The sequence below is a fragment of the Apodemus sylvaticus genome, chromosome 1 (assembly GCF_947179515.1).
Source record: "Apodemus sylvaticus chromosome 1, mApoSyl1.1, whole genome shotgun sequence".
Classification (NCBI taxonomy): Eukaryota; Metazoa; Chordata; class Mammalia; order Rodentia; family Muridae; genus Apodemus; species Apodemus sylvaticus.
Window position 1 is genome coordinate 126,485,401 of NC_067472.1, and position 16,944 is coordinate 126,502,344.

Genomic DNA, 16,944 nt, shown 5'->3' on the forward strand with positions numbered 1-16,944 from the left:
TATTCCATGGTATTTTATTAAGTATCAGAATAATCTTTCTTTCAGCAGTGCCCTCACACAGTTCGTTTATATTTCTTTCATATTTGTATAGTTGTACAGGGGAGAATGAGCCAGAAGTGAGTTGTGACAGAAGACAGTGCAAAGGTTCCTCTATCTTGTATTCTTACTGAGGCCATTTCAGTTTTAACTAGAACTTATCTCCTCGATGAAGAATCCTATAGAAAATTACCCAACTCTATTCTGGAAATTCTATTTCAAAACAAAATGTCTTGGATAACTTACCTTAACTTCTGTTAACCTGCCTGTTTGTGCTGAAGCTCTTCCAGCTAACTGCTTATCTTCCTTTCTGTACAAAGGCTTGGTTACCCAAAGCCCCCTACTCCTCTGCTGCTTATCAAGATAACAGTAAGTGGTTTTGCCTTCAAAACTTCCAAAACCCTGTGTTCTGGCTACTCAGGGCCACAGCTAGGTCCTCTAATGCCTGGGTGTGGTCCTAAACAACTGGAATCAGGAATTGGCCATAAACTGTATCTGAGTGGTCATCTCTAGTGTGCTACCCATAACATTATTGCTAAACACATAAGTCTATGTATTTCTGTAACAAGAACTCATTTTTTAAAACTTTCTTTTACAATTATAATTTAAAAATAGTAATGGAGTTATAAACAGTGACTCAGAAAAACTACCAACTGGAATGCATGGCAGAGAGAAGAGTAAAATGGTGGAAAAGCAAGTGGATTTTATGTGACAGCTATCGAGGTCGGGAATCTGACCTGATAGAGGTGGTTTGGGTTATTCTCAAACTAGGTGCCTTTCCTGAGGTAGTTGACCATTGGGGAAAGGTTAAGAAAGGTTCCTGGGGGATTTTAATTTAATATTTTTGGTTTTTTTTCAGGAAAAGGTTTCTCTGTGTAGCACTGCCTGTCCTGGAACTGGTTCTGTAGACAAGGCTGGACTAGAACACAGAGATCTGCCTGCCTCTGCCTCCCTGCTAGAATTAAAGCCCGAGTGTATATGTAAGCATGTGACACTACCACAGATTCCTGGAAGATTAAGGGAGATTCTTGGCAAACAGCAACCACTTTAAGAGATCCGCTTTTCTAGCAAATAGAAACCTTTAGACTTGTTTACCAGATAAACAATCCTTAGTTTACCCAAAATCATTGTTTAGGTCAATGTCACTAGCATTGCCATTTTGGAGGAAGCAGGGCTTTGGACCTAACAGGAACTAGTTTTGGATTTTTTGTTGTTGTTTGGTTGGTTGGTTGGTTGGATGGTTGGTTGACTCTGAGACAGGGTCTCACTCTGTAGCCCTGGCTGACTAGGAAATTGCTTGGTAGACAAAGTTGGAACTTACAGAGAGCTGCTTGCCTCTGCCCCCCTAGTTCTGGGATTAAAGGCATGGGCCACTGTACCCTGCTCTTTTTGTAGTTTTTTAATTACTCATGTCTGTGTATCTGTATATATATATATATATATATATATATATATATATATATATATATATACACACATACATATCCTGGGTACAGTACCATAGTGCTTGTGGGGTTCAGAGGACAGCCAGTCTCTCCCAGGATTAAATTCAGTTCTTTAGTCTTAGCAGAGTACCTTTACCTGCTAAGCCTTCTCTCTGGCCCTGTAGGCTATTTTTATTTAGTTATTTATTTTTGAAACAGGGCTTCACTGGCCGGCCTGGAATTCACAGAGCTAAGTACTACGCCCCTGTGGCATAGGTTCAAAGGTATGCATCATCACACCCAGCTATGTTTTTAAAATTATATTCCATTTTGATGGGATGGGAGTACATGCCACAGTGGACATCTAGAGGTCAAAGGATAACTTGCAGGAGTTTCCTCTCTCCCTCCACCATGTAGGTCCTTGAGATTAAACTCAGGTCATCAGGCTTGCTGGCAACTGAAACTCTATTTTTAAAGTCCCATAATAGATAATTGAATTGTATATATTTTAAAATTAATAGTAGAGCTTTTATAGATTATTTTTAAATATCCCTAAAATAGAGATTAAAATATGGGGGGGGGGGTTCTGGTATCTTGCTTTTGTTTTCAAAGAATCAGCTTAAATTTCTTTTTTCCAATCCTACTACAAAGTCGAAGTGTAGGACTCTTTTGGTTACTTGACATCTGTAACCCGGAAGGTTTTTTTCCCCCTATTATTCTCATGCAGTAAAGAGTAATTTTCTGGGTCTTTCCCTTCTGTCCATAACTGCCTTATCTTAGGATCTATTTATTGCTGCAGGGCTTAAAAAGGCTCTCACATAATAGCAACCACATAGGAACACTGCCCTCAAGGACACATAGCTGGCAGCGCCCTTCCCATTTGTTTTTGTGGGGAAAGGCGTTAAGTCGGGGTCTTCATTTGCTGCCCAGCCTGGGTTCCCAGTTGCAGCGACGTTCCTGCCTCAACCTTCCATTTTACTGGGATCACAGGCATGAGCCAGTCTCAGCTCAGTTCCTAGGGTTTACTCGGTGGTTTGTTCTGCACTGGAGCGGAAAACAAGGATGGAAAACCACAGGGATGGAAACGGAGGAGGAACTTACACGGGGCATAGTGGAGCCTGGACAGACAGACGGCGCAAGGGACAGCAGACCTGGGGAGAGATCAGTGGGCTTCCTAGCCTCTCAGCTCTGCTTGGGGTTTCCAGGGGTACGGCAGCCATCAGGGCGGTGACAGGGCCACCATGCCGCCTTTAGTACATCAGGGCGTCTCTCCTCCGCAGACTCCCTCGCCATGCCCTCGAGGTCCTTCCACTTCCAGCTCATCCACCAAGAGGGCCGAGGCGGCGTCCTCGGGTCTCAGCGAGGAGGGAGAGGCAGGGTGAACCTGGTCGAAACCAGGGGCGCCCATGGGGAGGGGTGGGCGGCGGCCGGCGGCCGGGCGGACACTGCGCGGCGCGCCCGCCCCCCAACCCTCCCGCGGCCGCGCGCCTCCAAGCTCAGCAACACCGCCCCGCGGGAGGGCGGGGGCGCGCAGGCCGGAAGCGCCTTTCCCGGAAGGCAGGGGGGCGGCGCCGGCCTCAGGGCGGCTCGACCATGGCGGCGGCGCGCCGGGAGCTCGCAGCCTGAGCAGAGCCGCGCAGCAGGAGGATGGCCTCGCTCGGGTCAGCCGCGGCGGGGGAGCCGGCGACCGGAGCTGAGGCGGAGCCAGGTCCTCCGGCCCCGCCGCCGCCGCCTCCACCGCCGCCACCGGCTCCCTCGCCGTCCGCTCTCGGGCCGCTGTTGCCCCTGCAGCGCGAGCCGCTGTACAACTGGCAGGCCACCAAGGCGTCGCTCAAGGAGCGCTTCGCCTTCCTCTTCAATTCGGAGCTGCTGAGCGATGTGCGTTTCGTGCTCGGCAAGGGCCGAGGCGCGGCGGCCGCCGGGGGCCCGCAGCGCATCCCCGCCCACCGCTTCGTACTGGCGGCCGGCAGCGCGGTCTTCGACGCCATGTTCAACGGTGGCATGGCCACGACGTCGGCCGAGATCGAGCTGCCGGACGTGGAGCCCGCCGCCTTCCTGGCGCTGCTGAGGTGAGCGGCGGGCGCGCGGAGCCGGCGGCCGGCGGCCTGGAGGGAGGCGACACCCAGCCCGGCCGCCGCCGATTCCCGGGTGACCTTGGGCCAGGGAGTCGGCCTCCCTCGGTTCCTCCCCGGCAGGCGATGCTCGAGAAGGTCGGCCAGTCGCTACAGTGAAAGCCAGTGTCGCCATCCCGGCGGCGGGCGCTTTGCCGTTGAAGGGTGCTGTCACATTCCAGTAGCGGAATTGTCACCGGGGCTTCAGAATCAAGTGGGCAGACTGGAAGGGTCTTAGAAGACTGGCGTTGTCAGGTTCCTCACGGTGTGTTGTCAAGACTCTGGAAAATAATAGCCATAGTAGGTGTCAGGCTGACCTGCTTCAAGTTTCTGCAGACGAGGTGACATTTATTGTATTCTGGCGTTAAGAGTTTGCTTTCTGATGATCTGAGGGTAGGAGATTGCTAGCTGATTAGTTTTCTTTAGTGGGAGGGAGCAGCATTTTGGTGTCGTAAGTTTTTAATCACAACAGTCCTGTTAGGGAGGCATATCGTGTTGTTTACCCCAATTTTACAAATGGGACTGAAGCCCAGAAAAGTAACTTGTCCAAGGTAATCGAGCCAGCTCCCAGAGGACCATGCGTGTTTCATTATCGAAGATGGTTTTGGCTGCCAAAGTATAGTGTTGTTTTTAAGATCACAGAGTTCTGAGTAAATCTCACATAAACCGGCAAGTCAGTGGAACACAAGAATAGTCCACACCAGCTCACAGCTTTATCAAGAAGATGCATGTGAGTGAAATACAAAGTTCACCCAAGAAATATATGTCAAGTTCTCATTAATAAATGGATAAAGGACAAGATAAATAGAACAGAAAAATACAGTTAAAGAATATTTGGCCTCATTAGTAAATGAGGAAATGCAAATTCAAATAGTAAAGTGGGTTCTCCTTTTCATGAGCCCCACCATTGGGGCGCAGAGATTGGGGTTTCAGCTTTTATTTTCTGGGACCGGGGCTCATTTAGACCTGACCGATTTGGGACTCCATATGTATTCCAAGCTGGCTTCTAATTCAGTGAACTTATCACCCCGAGTGCTGACCCAACGAAAAATGTAAAAGGTTACTGTAGGAACACTTTCTGACAAAGATTATCATAAAAAGCCTTTAAAATATAGTTGGGTTTCTTTTCTACACTTAGAAAACATTACATTATTGAAAAGAGATCTACAGCATTCTTCACAGTAATGTAGAAGTTGAGCTAAGGGAATAAACAATTCAGTAACAATCAGGTCCACTTGATGAATATAATGCAATCACTGTGAAGTTTATGAAAATCAGGTAATATTATAAGCAGTGTCCAAGTTAGCATTTTTGAATTTCATGCACCATAGTAACAACTGGAAAAGAATGGAACATGTGTTATATACCTGGAGATAGGATAGAAAAAACACCTACCAGCCTAGTTGTGCTGAACTGGAAAGCCGATAGTACCCTTTTCTCCCTTTGTCCTCAGATTTTCTAGCATTTAATTCGTTTGTATTTGTGGGGATAGGTGTGCAGCCTACCCGCTAGTATTTGAGTCATTTGGATTTTGAAGTTGACTAGGAAGACTGGATATAGCTTGCTTAAATTATGTAGTTCAGGGGCCTTTCTTAAAATGATAGGCCAGAGAGGAGCTGAGTTGGTAAAGGTTCCTGTTGCCAAGTCCAGAGGACGACGTGAGGTAGCCGTGGCCGTGTAATGAAAGGGGGAAACTTACTTCTGCACGCTGTCTTTGACCCTTGTGGGCTGCAGTCTACCTCCCTCCACACAAGCAGGAAAAAATACAACACAGTGGTTCTTTTGCCACCTGTACCATGAACCACTGGGATGCTTAATTAGTAGATGTCTCCTTTTGGGATCGTATGTGCAGGTGAAACCTTAAAGCATCTTTAATACTTTTCCTAAGTGAAATTTACACTGGCTAAATTTGAGAACCGAGGAGCTAAACTATTAGGCACTCTTATTGATAGGGTTAAAATAAAATTATGGAGGGGGCTATTTCATACTTTTGTTTTTTATTTGTATTTTCATTGAATGTGCTAATCAGTTTTAATAGGAAATAAGTTAATTTTAGAGCCCTTGAAATATACAGTGCTATTTGATTTCTCTCTCTTTAAATTGTTTTCCTGAAGCTGGGCGGTGGTGTTGCACACCTGTAATTCCAGCACTCTGGGAGGCAGAGGCAGGCGGATTTCTGAGTTTGAGGCCAGCCTGGTCTACAGAGTGAGTTCCAGGACAGCCAGGGCTACACAGAGAAACCCTGTCTCGAAAAAAACAAATCCCCCCCCCCCAAAAAAATTTTTTTTTCCTGATACATTCTGGTCATTTTTCTATTCTGAACTGTGTGTCTAGACTAACTTTTACTTAGGCATTGATTATCTTTAAAACATTGTGTGACAACAAGTGGTGGAGCATTCTAAACTGGAAAAATGAGGTAGCTGAGGCAGATTTTTACTGTTTTTACAACCTAAATTAATTAACATTACTTACAGACTTCTGAACTTAGGTTTAAACTCTTTAATAATCTGCGTACTTAAAGCACTCTCACTCACCAATGATGTTCTTGTTCGTTGGACAGATACTGTGTGGTGTCTCCCTGTGCAGCTAATTTTTCAGTGTGGGATTCAGCAGTAGACAAGCAAAACCCCTGCTCTCCTAAAGTGAGGAATTACCTAAAGGAAGTAGGACCCAAAGTCTGGCCGACAGAGTTTGGGAGGAAATAATACGGCTTTCTAAGGGGCGTGGCATGCTTTAGGCCTTAATCTCTTTTGTCTGAGAAACTACGGGAGTAAACTAGCCTGGTTTGAGTAGATAAAAAGAAAGTGATAGGTGATAGTGGTAAAAAGACCGGCCCGACCGGGATTTGGGAGACGGAGGAAGTCTTGGAGGGTTTTCTATGGAGTGCTGTGATCCTATTTACTTTTAAAACCCTCCCCTGCTGGTTATTTGGAGATTAAAGGGGTGTAAAACAGGAACCTGTGACTCCGAGGTTTTATTTACTGTACTAAGATAAGAGATGCTGGTGAGCTGCCAGGGGGGTGTGGCTATGGTAAGTGACCAGATTCTGGGTATATTTTTGAAGGTGGGATCAGAGGAAGTTAAGAATGAATGGTATTTAAATGATTTAACTGAATGACATTAACTTGGGAAGAAGTGGATTGTGAAGGGTCCAGGGTGAACCCTGAGATCTCGCAGTGCATAGATGTAGGAAGGGAAAGGCAGCGTAAGCAGATCAGGCGGCTGTCAGTGAGGAGAAAGGATGCCGAGCCCCGGCCTCCTCAAAGTCAAGTCAGGAAGAGTATTTGGGAAATGAGAGGGAAAACTTTGTGAGCTGTGGAACTTGTCCGGTTAAATGGTTCTGAGGGCTGGGTAAAGTGAATTCTCGACAGTATGATGAGGTGTAAGCTGTTGATATCCCGGGGGTGGGACAACACTATCTATCTTATAGGCCCTCATTCATGATTCCTCTTGGGGGTGGGAGTGGGGGGAGAGGAAGACCTTCTTGATTTCAGGTTGTAGCTTTGGTGCTCCTCTTTGGGGCAGATTTCTCAGTTTTTGACCACAGTGGAGTGTTCTACATTTTTTTCTTCAGCTGAGCTCCAGATGTCTTTGGGCTTGGCTGTCTCCTGCTATCCGGTGGCTCTCACTCCAGCACACTGCCGCTGCCGTTTCTCTCCCAGCCATTTGAGATGAAGTTGAATGCTTTACAGTGGCAAAGGCCATTGTGATACCACCTCGCCCCTTTCCTCTATCTGTTCAGTGTCCTGCCTAATTACTGGTGGCATTTTTCTTATTTAATGCCTTCCAAGGCCTCTTCTAACTGTATAGCCTCTATCTAAAAGACAGTAATTATTATACTTCAGGTAATAATTTTGGGCTTTACTTTTTGTTTAAATAACTGTTCCCATCCCCTACAGGCAAATTTGTACCCTAGCTCATTTAATCTCTCAGCATGTTTTGGTTACATGTTACTGTAGACCAAACCATTCCAACAACTGGTGGTTTTAAACAGTCATTTCATTATCTTTAGAGCTGTGTGGGTTGATGGGATCACCCAATTGTTTGGCATATCTTTAAGTTTCAGGAATTGATTTCAGATAACATCCAAGGCTTTGGTATGGAGGGTTTGACTCACATTCTGGATGATTTTCAAGTAGTTTGAGGTCATTTCAGCAAGCTTGATTTTTCTTTCTTTCTTTCTTTCTTTCTTTCTTTCTTTCTTTCTTTCTTTCTTTCTTTCTTTCTTTTCTTTCATTCTTAGCTTGATATCTTGAACAAAAATAGGAGCTTCCAGGTTTTTTGAAAGTGTAGGCTACACTGATGTGTTTGTGCTATTACATTTTGCTAATTAATGGTGGATGGGAATCATGTAAGCCAGCAAAGGTCTATAGAACAGCATTAATATTGGAAGGCATTACTTAATTCAGGCTTCTGAAGTAATTATTGTATCTTAGTGTCTAGTTCATACTTCTTATGACATTACTTTTTAAGCATTCGTGTAAACTTACTATGGACAAATCTATCTTACTCATTTTGTAGCCCTGTTATCTATTACAGTGCCTAATGAAATACAAAGTTCTTCAAAAATGTTTTTTAATAAAATGGATCATTGGTAAACAAAGTTCTTTAGATATGATCTCCCCTCACCCCCAACAAATGTTTTTTCTAATCTGAGATCAAGTTTTCACTCTATCCTTTCAAAAATAGTTTAATTCAGAGCTGGAGGAACGTGAGGCTTGATTTTGGTTCCCAGAGCATGCATCAAAATGCCGGATGTGGTAGGCATGTCCCTGGAGTCCCAGTGCTGGGATGGGGTCAGGAGGAACCCTGGGACTCCCTGGCCTGACTGGTATAATTAGTCAGTTCCAGGCCACTGAGGCTCTGCCTTCAGAGGAGATGGATGTTATTCCAGGGCCTGACCTCCACCCACACAAGAACACATGTGCATAACATTCTTTTAATTAGCCAGGTGTGGAGGCACATGGGTGTCACCCCAGCATTTGGGCTTGAAGATCAGAATGTCAAAGCCTGAAACAGCTACAGAAGACCCTATCTTAAAACTTTCTTAAAATGTATTAAATATAGCCTTAGATTTTATCTTGTTGGAGACCATTTTAGGGTGGAGATAAGGAGACATATACTTTGATGACATACAATCATTTCTCTGTGTTTTACTATGTTCCTGTCCTTAAAGGTTGTGTCTGAGAACTTCAGTTGTCTCTTGAGAATACAAAGAGTTGGGTCTGTGCTCTGGGGCCTGCGCTCTGGGCCTGTGCTCTGCTCTGGGGCCTGCGCTCTGGGCCTGCGCTCTGGGCCTGCGCTCTGGGCCTGCGCTCTGGGCCTGCGCTCTGGGCCTGCGCTCTGGGCCTGCGCTCTGGGCCTGCGCTCTGGGCCTGCGCTCTGGGCCTGCGCTCTGGGCCTGCGCTCTGGGCCTGCGCTCTGGGCCTGCGCTCTGGGCCTGCGCTCTGGGCCTGCGCTCTGGGCCTGCGCTCTGGGCCTGCGCTCTGGGCCTGCGCTCTGGGCCTGCGCTCTGGGCCTGCGCTCTGGGCCTGCGCTCTGGGCCTGCTGTGCAAGCCTGGCAATCTGAGCTGAACACATGGAGGTGAAGGAGAGAGCCAGTTCCACAGAGTAGTTTACCTACATGTATCCTGGGATATCATGCATGCAGACTAACAGTTACAATTCTGTCATGTTTATGTTTTAGTTCTATCTTTCTTAGTTTTTATTAACATGATAAAATTCTAATTGGGGGCTAGAGAGATAGTTTAGTAATTAAGAGTACTTTGCTCTTGTTGGTTCCCAGTACCCACAGGACAGAACCCAACTACCAAAACTCCAGTTCAAGAGAATCTAAGACTCTTCTGACCTTTGCAGGCTCTTGCATGCAAATGGTACAAAAACTCACTCAGCCTCCTATACATAATATTTTATAAATAAATAGATCTTTGAATGAAATCCTACTGATTAAATATATTTCAGAGAACATATGTAAATGAAATATGAGCAAGATGATTCTTAGATTTTTAATAAGTTTTCTTATTAGAAATACGAATCCCAGCCGGGTGGTAGTGGCAGTACATACCTTTAGTTCCAGCACTTAGATAGTAGAGACAAGCAAATTTCTGAGTTCAAGGCCAGCCTACTCTACAGAGAAAGTTCCAAGACAGCCAGGGCAACACAGAGAAACTTGTCCCAAAAGCAAACAACAAAAACAAAAACAAAAAAAAGGAAGAAAGAAATAGAAAAAAAATTAAAACCCCCACCACATTGATGTTACTTAGAAACTTTTGCCTAGTATGTTAACATGTGTACTTATTAAAACTTAAATGTGCCCATACTTTGTCTAATACTATAGGGGGAAAATTCTCTTTTTTTCATTGTTTATAGTCCAATATTTATTTTTAACTTGCATTCTCAAAAGTAATTTAAAGTATCTTACAAGAACTCTAAAGATAAAAACTAAAATAGCACTAAGTAAGGTTAATACAAAAAAAAAATAGTATGTTGTGATAAAGCCACAACTTTCCTTTGTAATTGTCTTAGCAACAAATGTAAAAAAAGGAAACTTACTTGATCAGTTACAATTCACGATGTCTCTAGGTTTAAAAACAAATAAACTACTTAGGAGATCTGTACTCTAATACTGAGAACAATAATGAGATAATATCCCAGTTGGATTGCCTTTATAGAGAAGGAATTATAATAATGAACAATGTCTGTAAGCAGTGGCTTTGTTTGTTATAGTAAAGAACAGGTGATTCTTTACTATAATAATGATTGTGTTCCTTGATATAAGCTAAAGGTTATTACTAAAGTGGAATTTTTATTAAATTTAGTTGAGTGTGAAGGATCACATGCAGAGTCTTCTCAGATGCTTCATGCTGACCTAAATTGAAACTCCCAAAAGCATTGGCTTCAGCTTTGTGTCCTTGTCTTCCATCTCTCTCTTAATTAAAATGATTATTAATAGATATAAAGACAATATGCCTGTTAGAAGAAAAGGAGGGGGTTTGGGATGGCCACCATACGGAAAGTAGACAATGTACTTAGAAGTTGTGTGGGGAAAATGAGAGTGGCTGAAGGAGCCGGGGAGCCAGGACTGGTCTGCTCGAACCTCCTACTCCAAGTGGGAAGTAAGAGTGGGGTGGGGGTGGGGAGCCTAATGCCTATGATACAAAGATACAAATGTATGTAAAGCCTCTGTGGGGTTGTAAAGACTGTCCCCCAGCCCAGTGCTGGTGACAGCCCAAGGTTCCCCTGTAAGTCTCAGCAAATTGCCTGCCAGCACTTAGAACTGCTGGTGTGATTTCGGAACCACTGGATAAAGCTCTCATAATGACAGGAGGGGCCCTGATCTCTAGGCAAGGTGCTGGCCTGAAGCTTTCACATACCTGGAACTCACAACCTTGCCTTTGCAATTTCAAGATGTTTTTACCTGGAAACAGACCAGCTACTAATTACTGAACTTGGAGATAGTGACCACTTGACACACAGAAAATCAGAATGCAAATGACAAAGACAAATAGAGCATATGAAGGAGATAGTGACCACTTGACACACAGAAAATCAGAATGCAAATGACAAAGACAAATAGAGCATATGAATTTTAAGGAAGCATATGAATTTCAAGGACTTGAGGAAAAAGAAGACTTAAAGTTTCTACTACGCCTCTTAGAAATGAAAAAAGTGTTTGTATCCATAAAACTAAGACAAAGTAGTGAAGGGAAGAAAAAGGAATAATCAAGAACAAAGCAGGAGTTTTTAAAAATGTAAATGCAATTGCTAGGGAGAAAAGTAAGGCTATAAGCAAAGGAAAAGAAATATTCTGCCAGTTGTAGTGCACTCCTTTAATCCCAGCCTGCTCTACAAAGTGTGTTCCAGGACAGCTAGGGCTACACAGAAAAACCCAGTCTCAAAAAGCCAGCCAATCAAACAAACAAATAAACAAAGCCACAGAGAAAGAAATATTCCAAAATACAAAATAAAACTTTTATTTTTTATTTTTTTGTTAAAGAAAAGTATATTATATATTAGTAAGCAGTACTCAGGTTAATTTTTGTTGGGCTCTACTGAAAATGCTTTATGTTTTAACTTGTGTTCATTCTCACTGCAACATAGATACAGTTATTTTCATCTCTGGAGAGTCACACCATGATAATATGCTTAAAACCACATACCAAAATAATGACAGCACTGGTTCAAACCCATGCAATTTCTTTGTCTTTTTCTCTCACTTGTATTGTTGATAGACATTTGGTTACGATCACTGATAGGGAACCTGTGGATACAGGTCAGCTTGGTCATTAAATTATTTTATCCCTCTAACGCACTCTAATCTGTGACCATTGTGCTAATTCTGGAATGGCTCTGAAAGGTTTTAAAGAAGGTTCTGATACCAAGAAATAAGTGAATCTTTGGAGATGTGACCTTAGCTAACTAGATTTAGTCAAGTGAATGTCCTTTAATGAGGGAGAGGTTAGTGAACCACTGTTCTTGTAAGCAGCTTTGCAGTGCTACTGGGAGCCCAAGGTTTGGCTTAGGGACATGTGTTTGTGTGCCTGTCTCTTGAGCACTACTTACCCTACTGAAAATGGGAATAGTTTTACCTCTGAGGAATAAGAATTAGATGTCTGGGTAAGCAGGTGCTTACCCTGATGCAAGGTTCAGGGTTGTTTTTTTTTTTTTTTTTTTTTAATTTTGTTTGTTTGCTCATTAAAGTTTAATTCTGATGGATTGCTTGTCTAAAACAATGCTGATTGTCTATTTAAATTTTCCGATTGCTTTTTAGATTTTTGTATTCAGATGAAGTTCAAATTGGTCCAGAAACCGTTATGACCACTCTTTATACTGCTAAGAAATATGCAGTCCCTGCCTTGGAAGCACATTGTGTAGAATTTCTCACCAAACATCTTAGGGCAGATAATGCCTTTATGTTGCTTACTCAGGTAAGTAAATATAGGTAAAATAGTAGCTTACAAATTAAACCTAAGCTGGGCAGGGGTGGCACACACTTTTAGACCCAGCACTTAGAAGGCGGAGGCAGGCAGATTTCTATGAGTTTAAGGCTAACCATGTCTACGTAGTTGAGTTTCAGGACAGCAGGGAATACACAGAGAAACTCTTGTCTTAAAAAAAAAAAAAAAAAATCTGTGTGATAGATTTTCACTTTATAAAAATGCACTAAATTTCTTTAAGAATGAATGAATTCTGGTTATAGACTGGAATCCTATAATAGAAGTAAAAATGTTACAAGAATAGAACCAGGTCAAATTAAAAAACTGAAATCAGCCAGAAAACTAATAAATATTGTATTAATTTTGTATTTACCAAATTACTAAAGTTATGTGATACTATCCTCATTCATAGGAAATTTAAAAGTCCAGAATATATGCAACTTACTTACCTGGCTCTTCCCCCACAAATGTATTTGCTCTCCCTATAAAACAGAGGTTTGTATGGAGGAAAAGAATGAACAGATACAGTAGGTAATTTTTAGATATATAATCTGGCAGTATGTATGATGTCTCTGTGTGTGTGTGTTCCCTAATTCCAAATTTTATGGGAAAATTACATAAATAGTTAATATAAATACTTTTTTTAATTATTTAAGGTTAAAATTAGATTGGCAAAGCAAATTAATATAAACAAGTCCAATGTGTAATCCAAGGAGAACATTTGTTCAGTTGCATGTAAATTGCTGAATCTGGGTTGGAGACATGACTCAGTGGAGTGCCTGTAATAAAATCATGAGGACTTGTATTCACATCTCTTAACACTCACATGAAAGTGTCACATCAGCATGAGACAGGCAGCCAGCCTCGCTCAGCTGTTGAGCTTCAGGTTCAGAGACCCTGTTCAAAAAAATATGGTGGACAGTGATAGAGGAAAGCACTGGACGTCCTTCTCTGGCTCTGTGTGCACACAATTGGGTGCACACACACACACACACACACACACACACACACACGCATTCTCACATGTACATATGTGCATACACATACCTAGAAACTTAGTTATTGAATCCTTTATAATTAATTTTACTGTGGCTAAAGAGATGGCTCAGCAATTAAAGAGCGTTTGCTGTTCTCATAGAGGACCTATAGTCGGTTTCTTTTCTTTCTTTTTTTTTTTTTTTTTTTTTTTGGATTTTTGGTTTTTTCGAGACAGGGTTTCTCTGTATAGCCCTGGGTATCCTGGAACTCACTCTGTAGACCAGGCTGGCCTCGAACTCAGAAATTCGCCTGCCTCTGCCTCCCAGAGTGCTGGGATTACAGGTGTGCGCCACCACTGCCCGGCCTACAGTCGGTTTCTTCTTCTTCTTCTTTTTTTTTTTGGATTTGGTTTTTTCAAGACAGGGTTTCTCTGTATGGCCCTGGCTGTCCTGGAACTCACTCTGTAGACCAGGCTGGCCTTGAACTCAGAAATCCACCTGTCTCTGCCTCCCAGAGTGCTGGGATTACAGGTGGTCACCCAGCACCTACAGTCAGTTTCTAGCACCTAAATGGTGTCTCCATCTTCTGTAACTCCAGTTCAGGAGATCCAATGCTCTCTTTGTTCTATACAGGTACCAAGCACACACAGTACACATACACACATGCATGTAAAACACTCATAAAATAAATAAATCTTTAAGAAGAGAATTTTACTTAAAATTAAGTGAAGACTATCAGTCATATCAAGTTATGGGTGTCATTTCTGATGTAGTCAATTAGTTGGGTGTGTGGAGCTCTAAAATTCTTACACAGCTCCCATCACTGCAGTAAAGGTTTTTTTAAAAAAATGGACGATCTCTTTTTATTCTTGACAGTTGATATACTAGTTAGCAGTGATGGTAAGACTAAAGTTTTAAGTACTAGACTGCAGCATATCTAACTAGATCTTAGACTGATAAGTGTACACCACTGAACTATTTGATGTGCTTTACCTGAGAGAGTTTGTTAAGGATCAGACTAAATAATACATAAAAAAATAGGCTGTAATGTATATGCATATGCATTTATTTACTTAAAAATAACTAGATTGTTGATATTGTGAAACATTATTCTTTAGCCTTCCATTTCTCATTCTCGCTATTTTGCATAATTATCAATTGCAACTGTATACAGTATCAACTTTGAATCTGCAAAGTCTGAGGTAAAGTAACTGAAAGTAAGATGACTGTTTGTCTGTTTGTTTGTTTGTTTGTTTGTATAGGCGCGGCTGTTTGATGAACCCCAGCTGGCTAGTCTTTGTCTGGACACCATAGACAAAAGCACAGTGGATGCAATAAGTGCAGAAGGGTTTACTGACATTGACATAGGTGAGTTCCCAGTGATCAGAATGTTTACATTTGAAGACAACACTATCTTGTTGGAAAACTATGTGTAAATTGGTGTTTTCTCCAAACGATTGAAGGTCTACCTCCTTAAGGAGTTGTACTTTCTTTCATCTTAGTGAAAGTACTGTTGAAAATACTCACTACCTTAGTCTGTCCCAGAAAGTACCAAATGACTAAGATTGTTCACCGTCTTCATGGGGTTGTCCTAGGGTCTTAGAGCAAATAAAAAGAAGAAGAAAATGTGATTTGTCTTGTTAAATAACTGCTAGTTAGAGATGCCAAGGAACTAAATATGTGAACAGAAGGATTTAGCATGTTAGTAGATTAGCTAGCATGTATTGGTAACTTTTAGCCATTCTAAGTAGATATGAGATGTGGAAAATAATTACTTGATAACTACAAGAGAGAGAGAGAGAGAGAGAGAGAGAGAGAGAGAGAGAGAGAGAGAGAGAGAGAGAGAGAGAGAGAGATTGAGAGAGATTACCTTAAATTGGTGTTGTGTTTGGAAAATTATGACAAAAGAGGTTCTGATAAGAGCCTTTAGGGATGGATAGTACTTGCACTAGGGTTTGGCTTCATCGTAGATTGCTTGCCTGACATGTATGAGACTGTTTCCATCCTAGCACCACAAGAACCAAGGTCCCTGAGTAGTTAAAATGACAGCAGTAGGCATTAGAGACAGCAGAATCACATGAAGTATGTGGCAGGGAAGACCTGGCTGATGGCTCGAGATGGTAGAGGGCCAGGATGTGGATCGGCTTAAGATTTGTTTTGCAGGAGAGGAGAGAGCAAATTCCCATAGCTTTGTCTTTTTATGGTGAACTGGAATTAGGTGTTATCAGTCCCTCTCTTTTGGGATTGAAACTCATATACTGTTTGCCTGCTTCATTTGTAGATTTTTTTAAAAAGGCATTCTATACAAAACAGTCAAAAGAGAAATGTTAATTTCCTTCCCTGTGTTAGAATTCCTCAGTTCCTTTCTGGATGTTTTTAGTCTTCACCTAGAAGTCTGATGCTTCAAAATCTTTATTCCTCTCATTCACAACAGGAAATGTTTTTAAATATATTTATTTTTAGACCAGATTGCTTAAGCTTAAACCCCAGAACTTGGTCTTGATTATTCTTTTTGATTAGCCCCACATGCAGTCTCACCAGTAGGTACCCATGACTTCACTTTGCAAACAGATCTGACAAAGGGCCATTTCTTATCTGCTGCTAACATATAAGCCAGTGTTTTTTCTCAGTGGAATGACTTAGAATGATGTTCCTAACTGAAAAAATCAGATTGTGTTACTTCTGTTTCCACTGCAGGAATAATATAATTCAAACTTTTCATGAATCCTAGAAGATAAGGCCCTGTGTAAGGCAGAGATTAGGCTAGCTATAGTAACAAACCCCAAAGTGCTGTCTGGCTCAACACAAAACAAGGTCATTTTGTGTTCATGTCATGGTCCACAGAGTGTCCTCAGCAGGTAACTCTCAGGCTTGATTACTGCCTGTATCTTGCTAGCAGATAGGAGGGAAAATATCCACATATTATAAAACACTTGGGTCTAAAAGAAATGTCACCCTCATTTCATTGTCCAGAATTCAGTCACATGATCCAGCTCACTTCATGGCAAGCTAGGTGTACAGACTAGTTACTTCCTAAGGTGAGAGAACATGCTTGTAATTAACAGCTCAGACTCAGCACAGCTGCCTGGCCTCCTGCCTCTCGACCATTCCTGTTCCATTTACACCGGGCCGGAGCTGTTATCTTTCAAGCCTTTATATTTGTTGCTCATTCTGACTGGACTCCTTTTCCCCTGAATCTTTATATGGCTCACAGGTTAACTGAGACTTGAAATAGACTATCTGAGTCCTACTTAATTAAATAACTAAATAAAATCTCTGTCCTTTACTCTGATTTATTTTTCTCATATTTATTGCTCTTTGAGAGTCGTAACTGCTTGTTTATCTTTTCTTAAGTGTCTGTTGTCTGCTTTCCTCTCCTAGACTCTGTGCTTCTTGAAGGCAGGCCTTTGTCTTGTGCACCACAGCGTTTGTAGCACAGGAGCCAGCAGAACAGAGCACA

The 16,944-nt window shown here is 42.3% G+C and overlaps 1 protein-coding gene across 1 annotated transcript in view; it reads left to right on the forward strand.

Moving 5' to 3' along the window:
- The first annotated feature begins 3,011 nt into the window (after positions 1–3,011).
- Positions 3,012–16,944, forward strand: part of Btbd1 (BTB domain containing 1) — a 35,340-nt gene continuing 21,407 nt past the window's right edge. Inside the window, exons 1-3 of the mRNA XM_052159622.1 lie at positions 3,012–3,529; positions 12,342–12,498; positions 14,747–14,852. Of these exons, the coding sequence (XP_052015582.1) occupies positions 3,108–3,529; positions 12,342–12,498; positions 14,747–14,852 (685 nt within the window). The 5' untranslated portion in view covers positions 3,012–3,107. The remainder of the gene's footprint in view (positions 3,530–12,341; positions 12,499–14,746; positions 14,853–16,944) is intronic.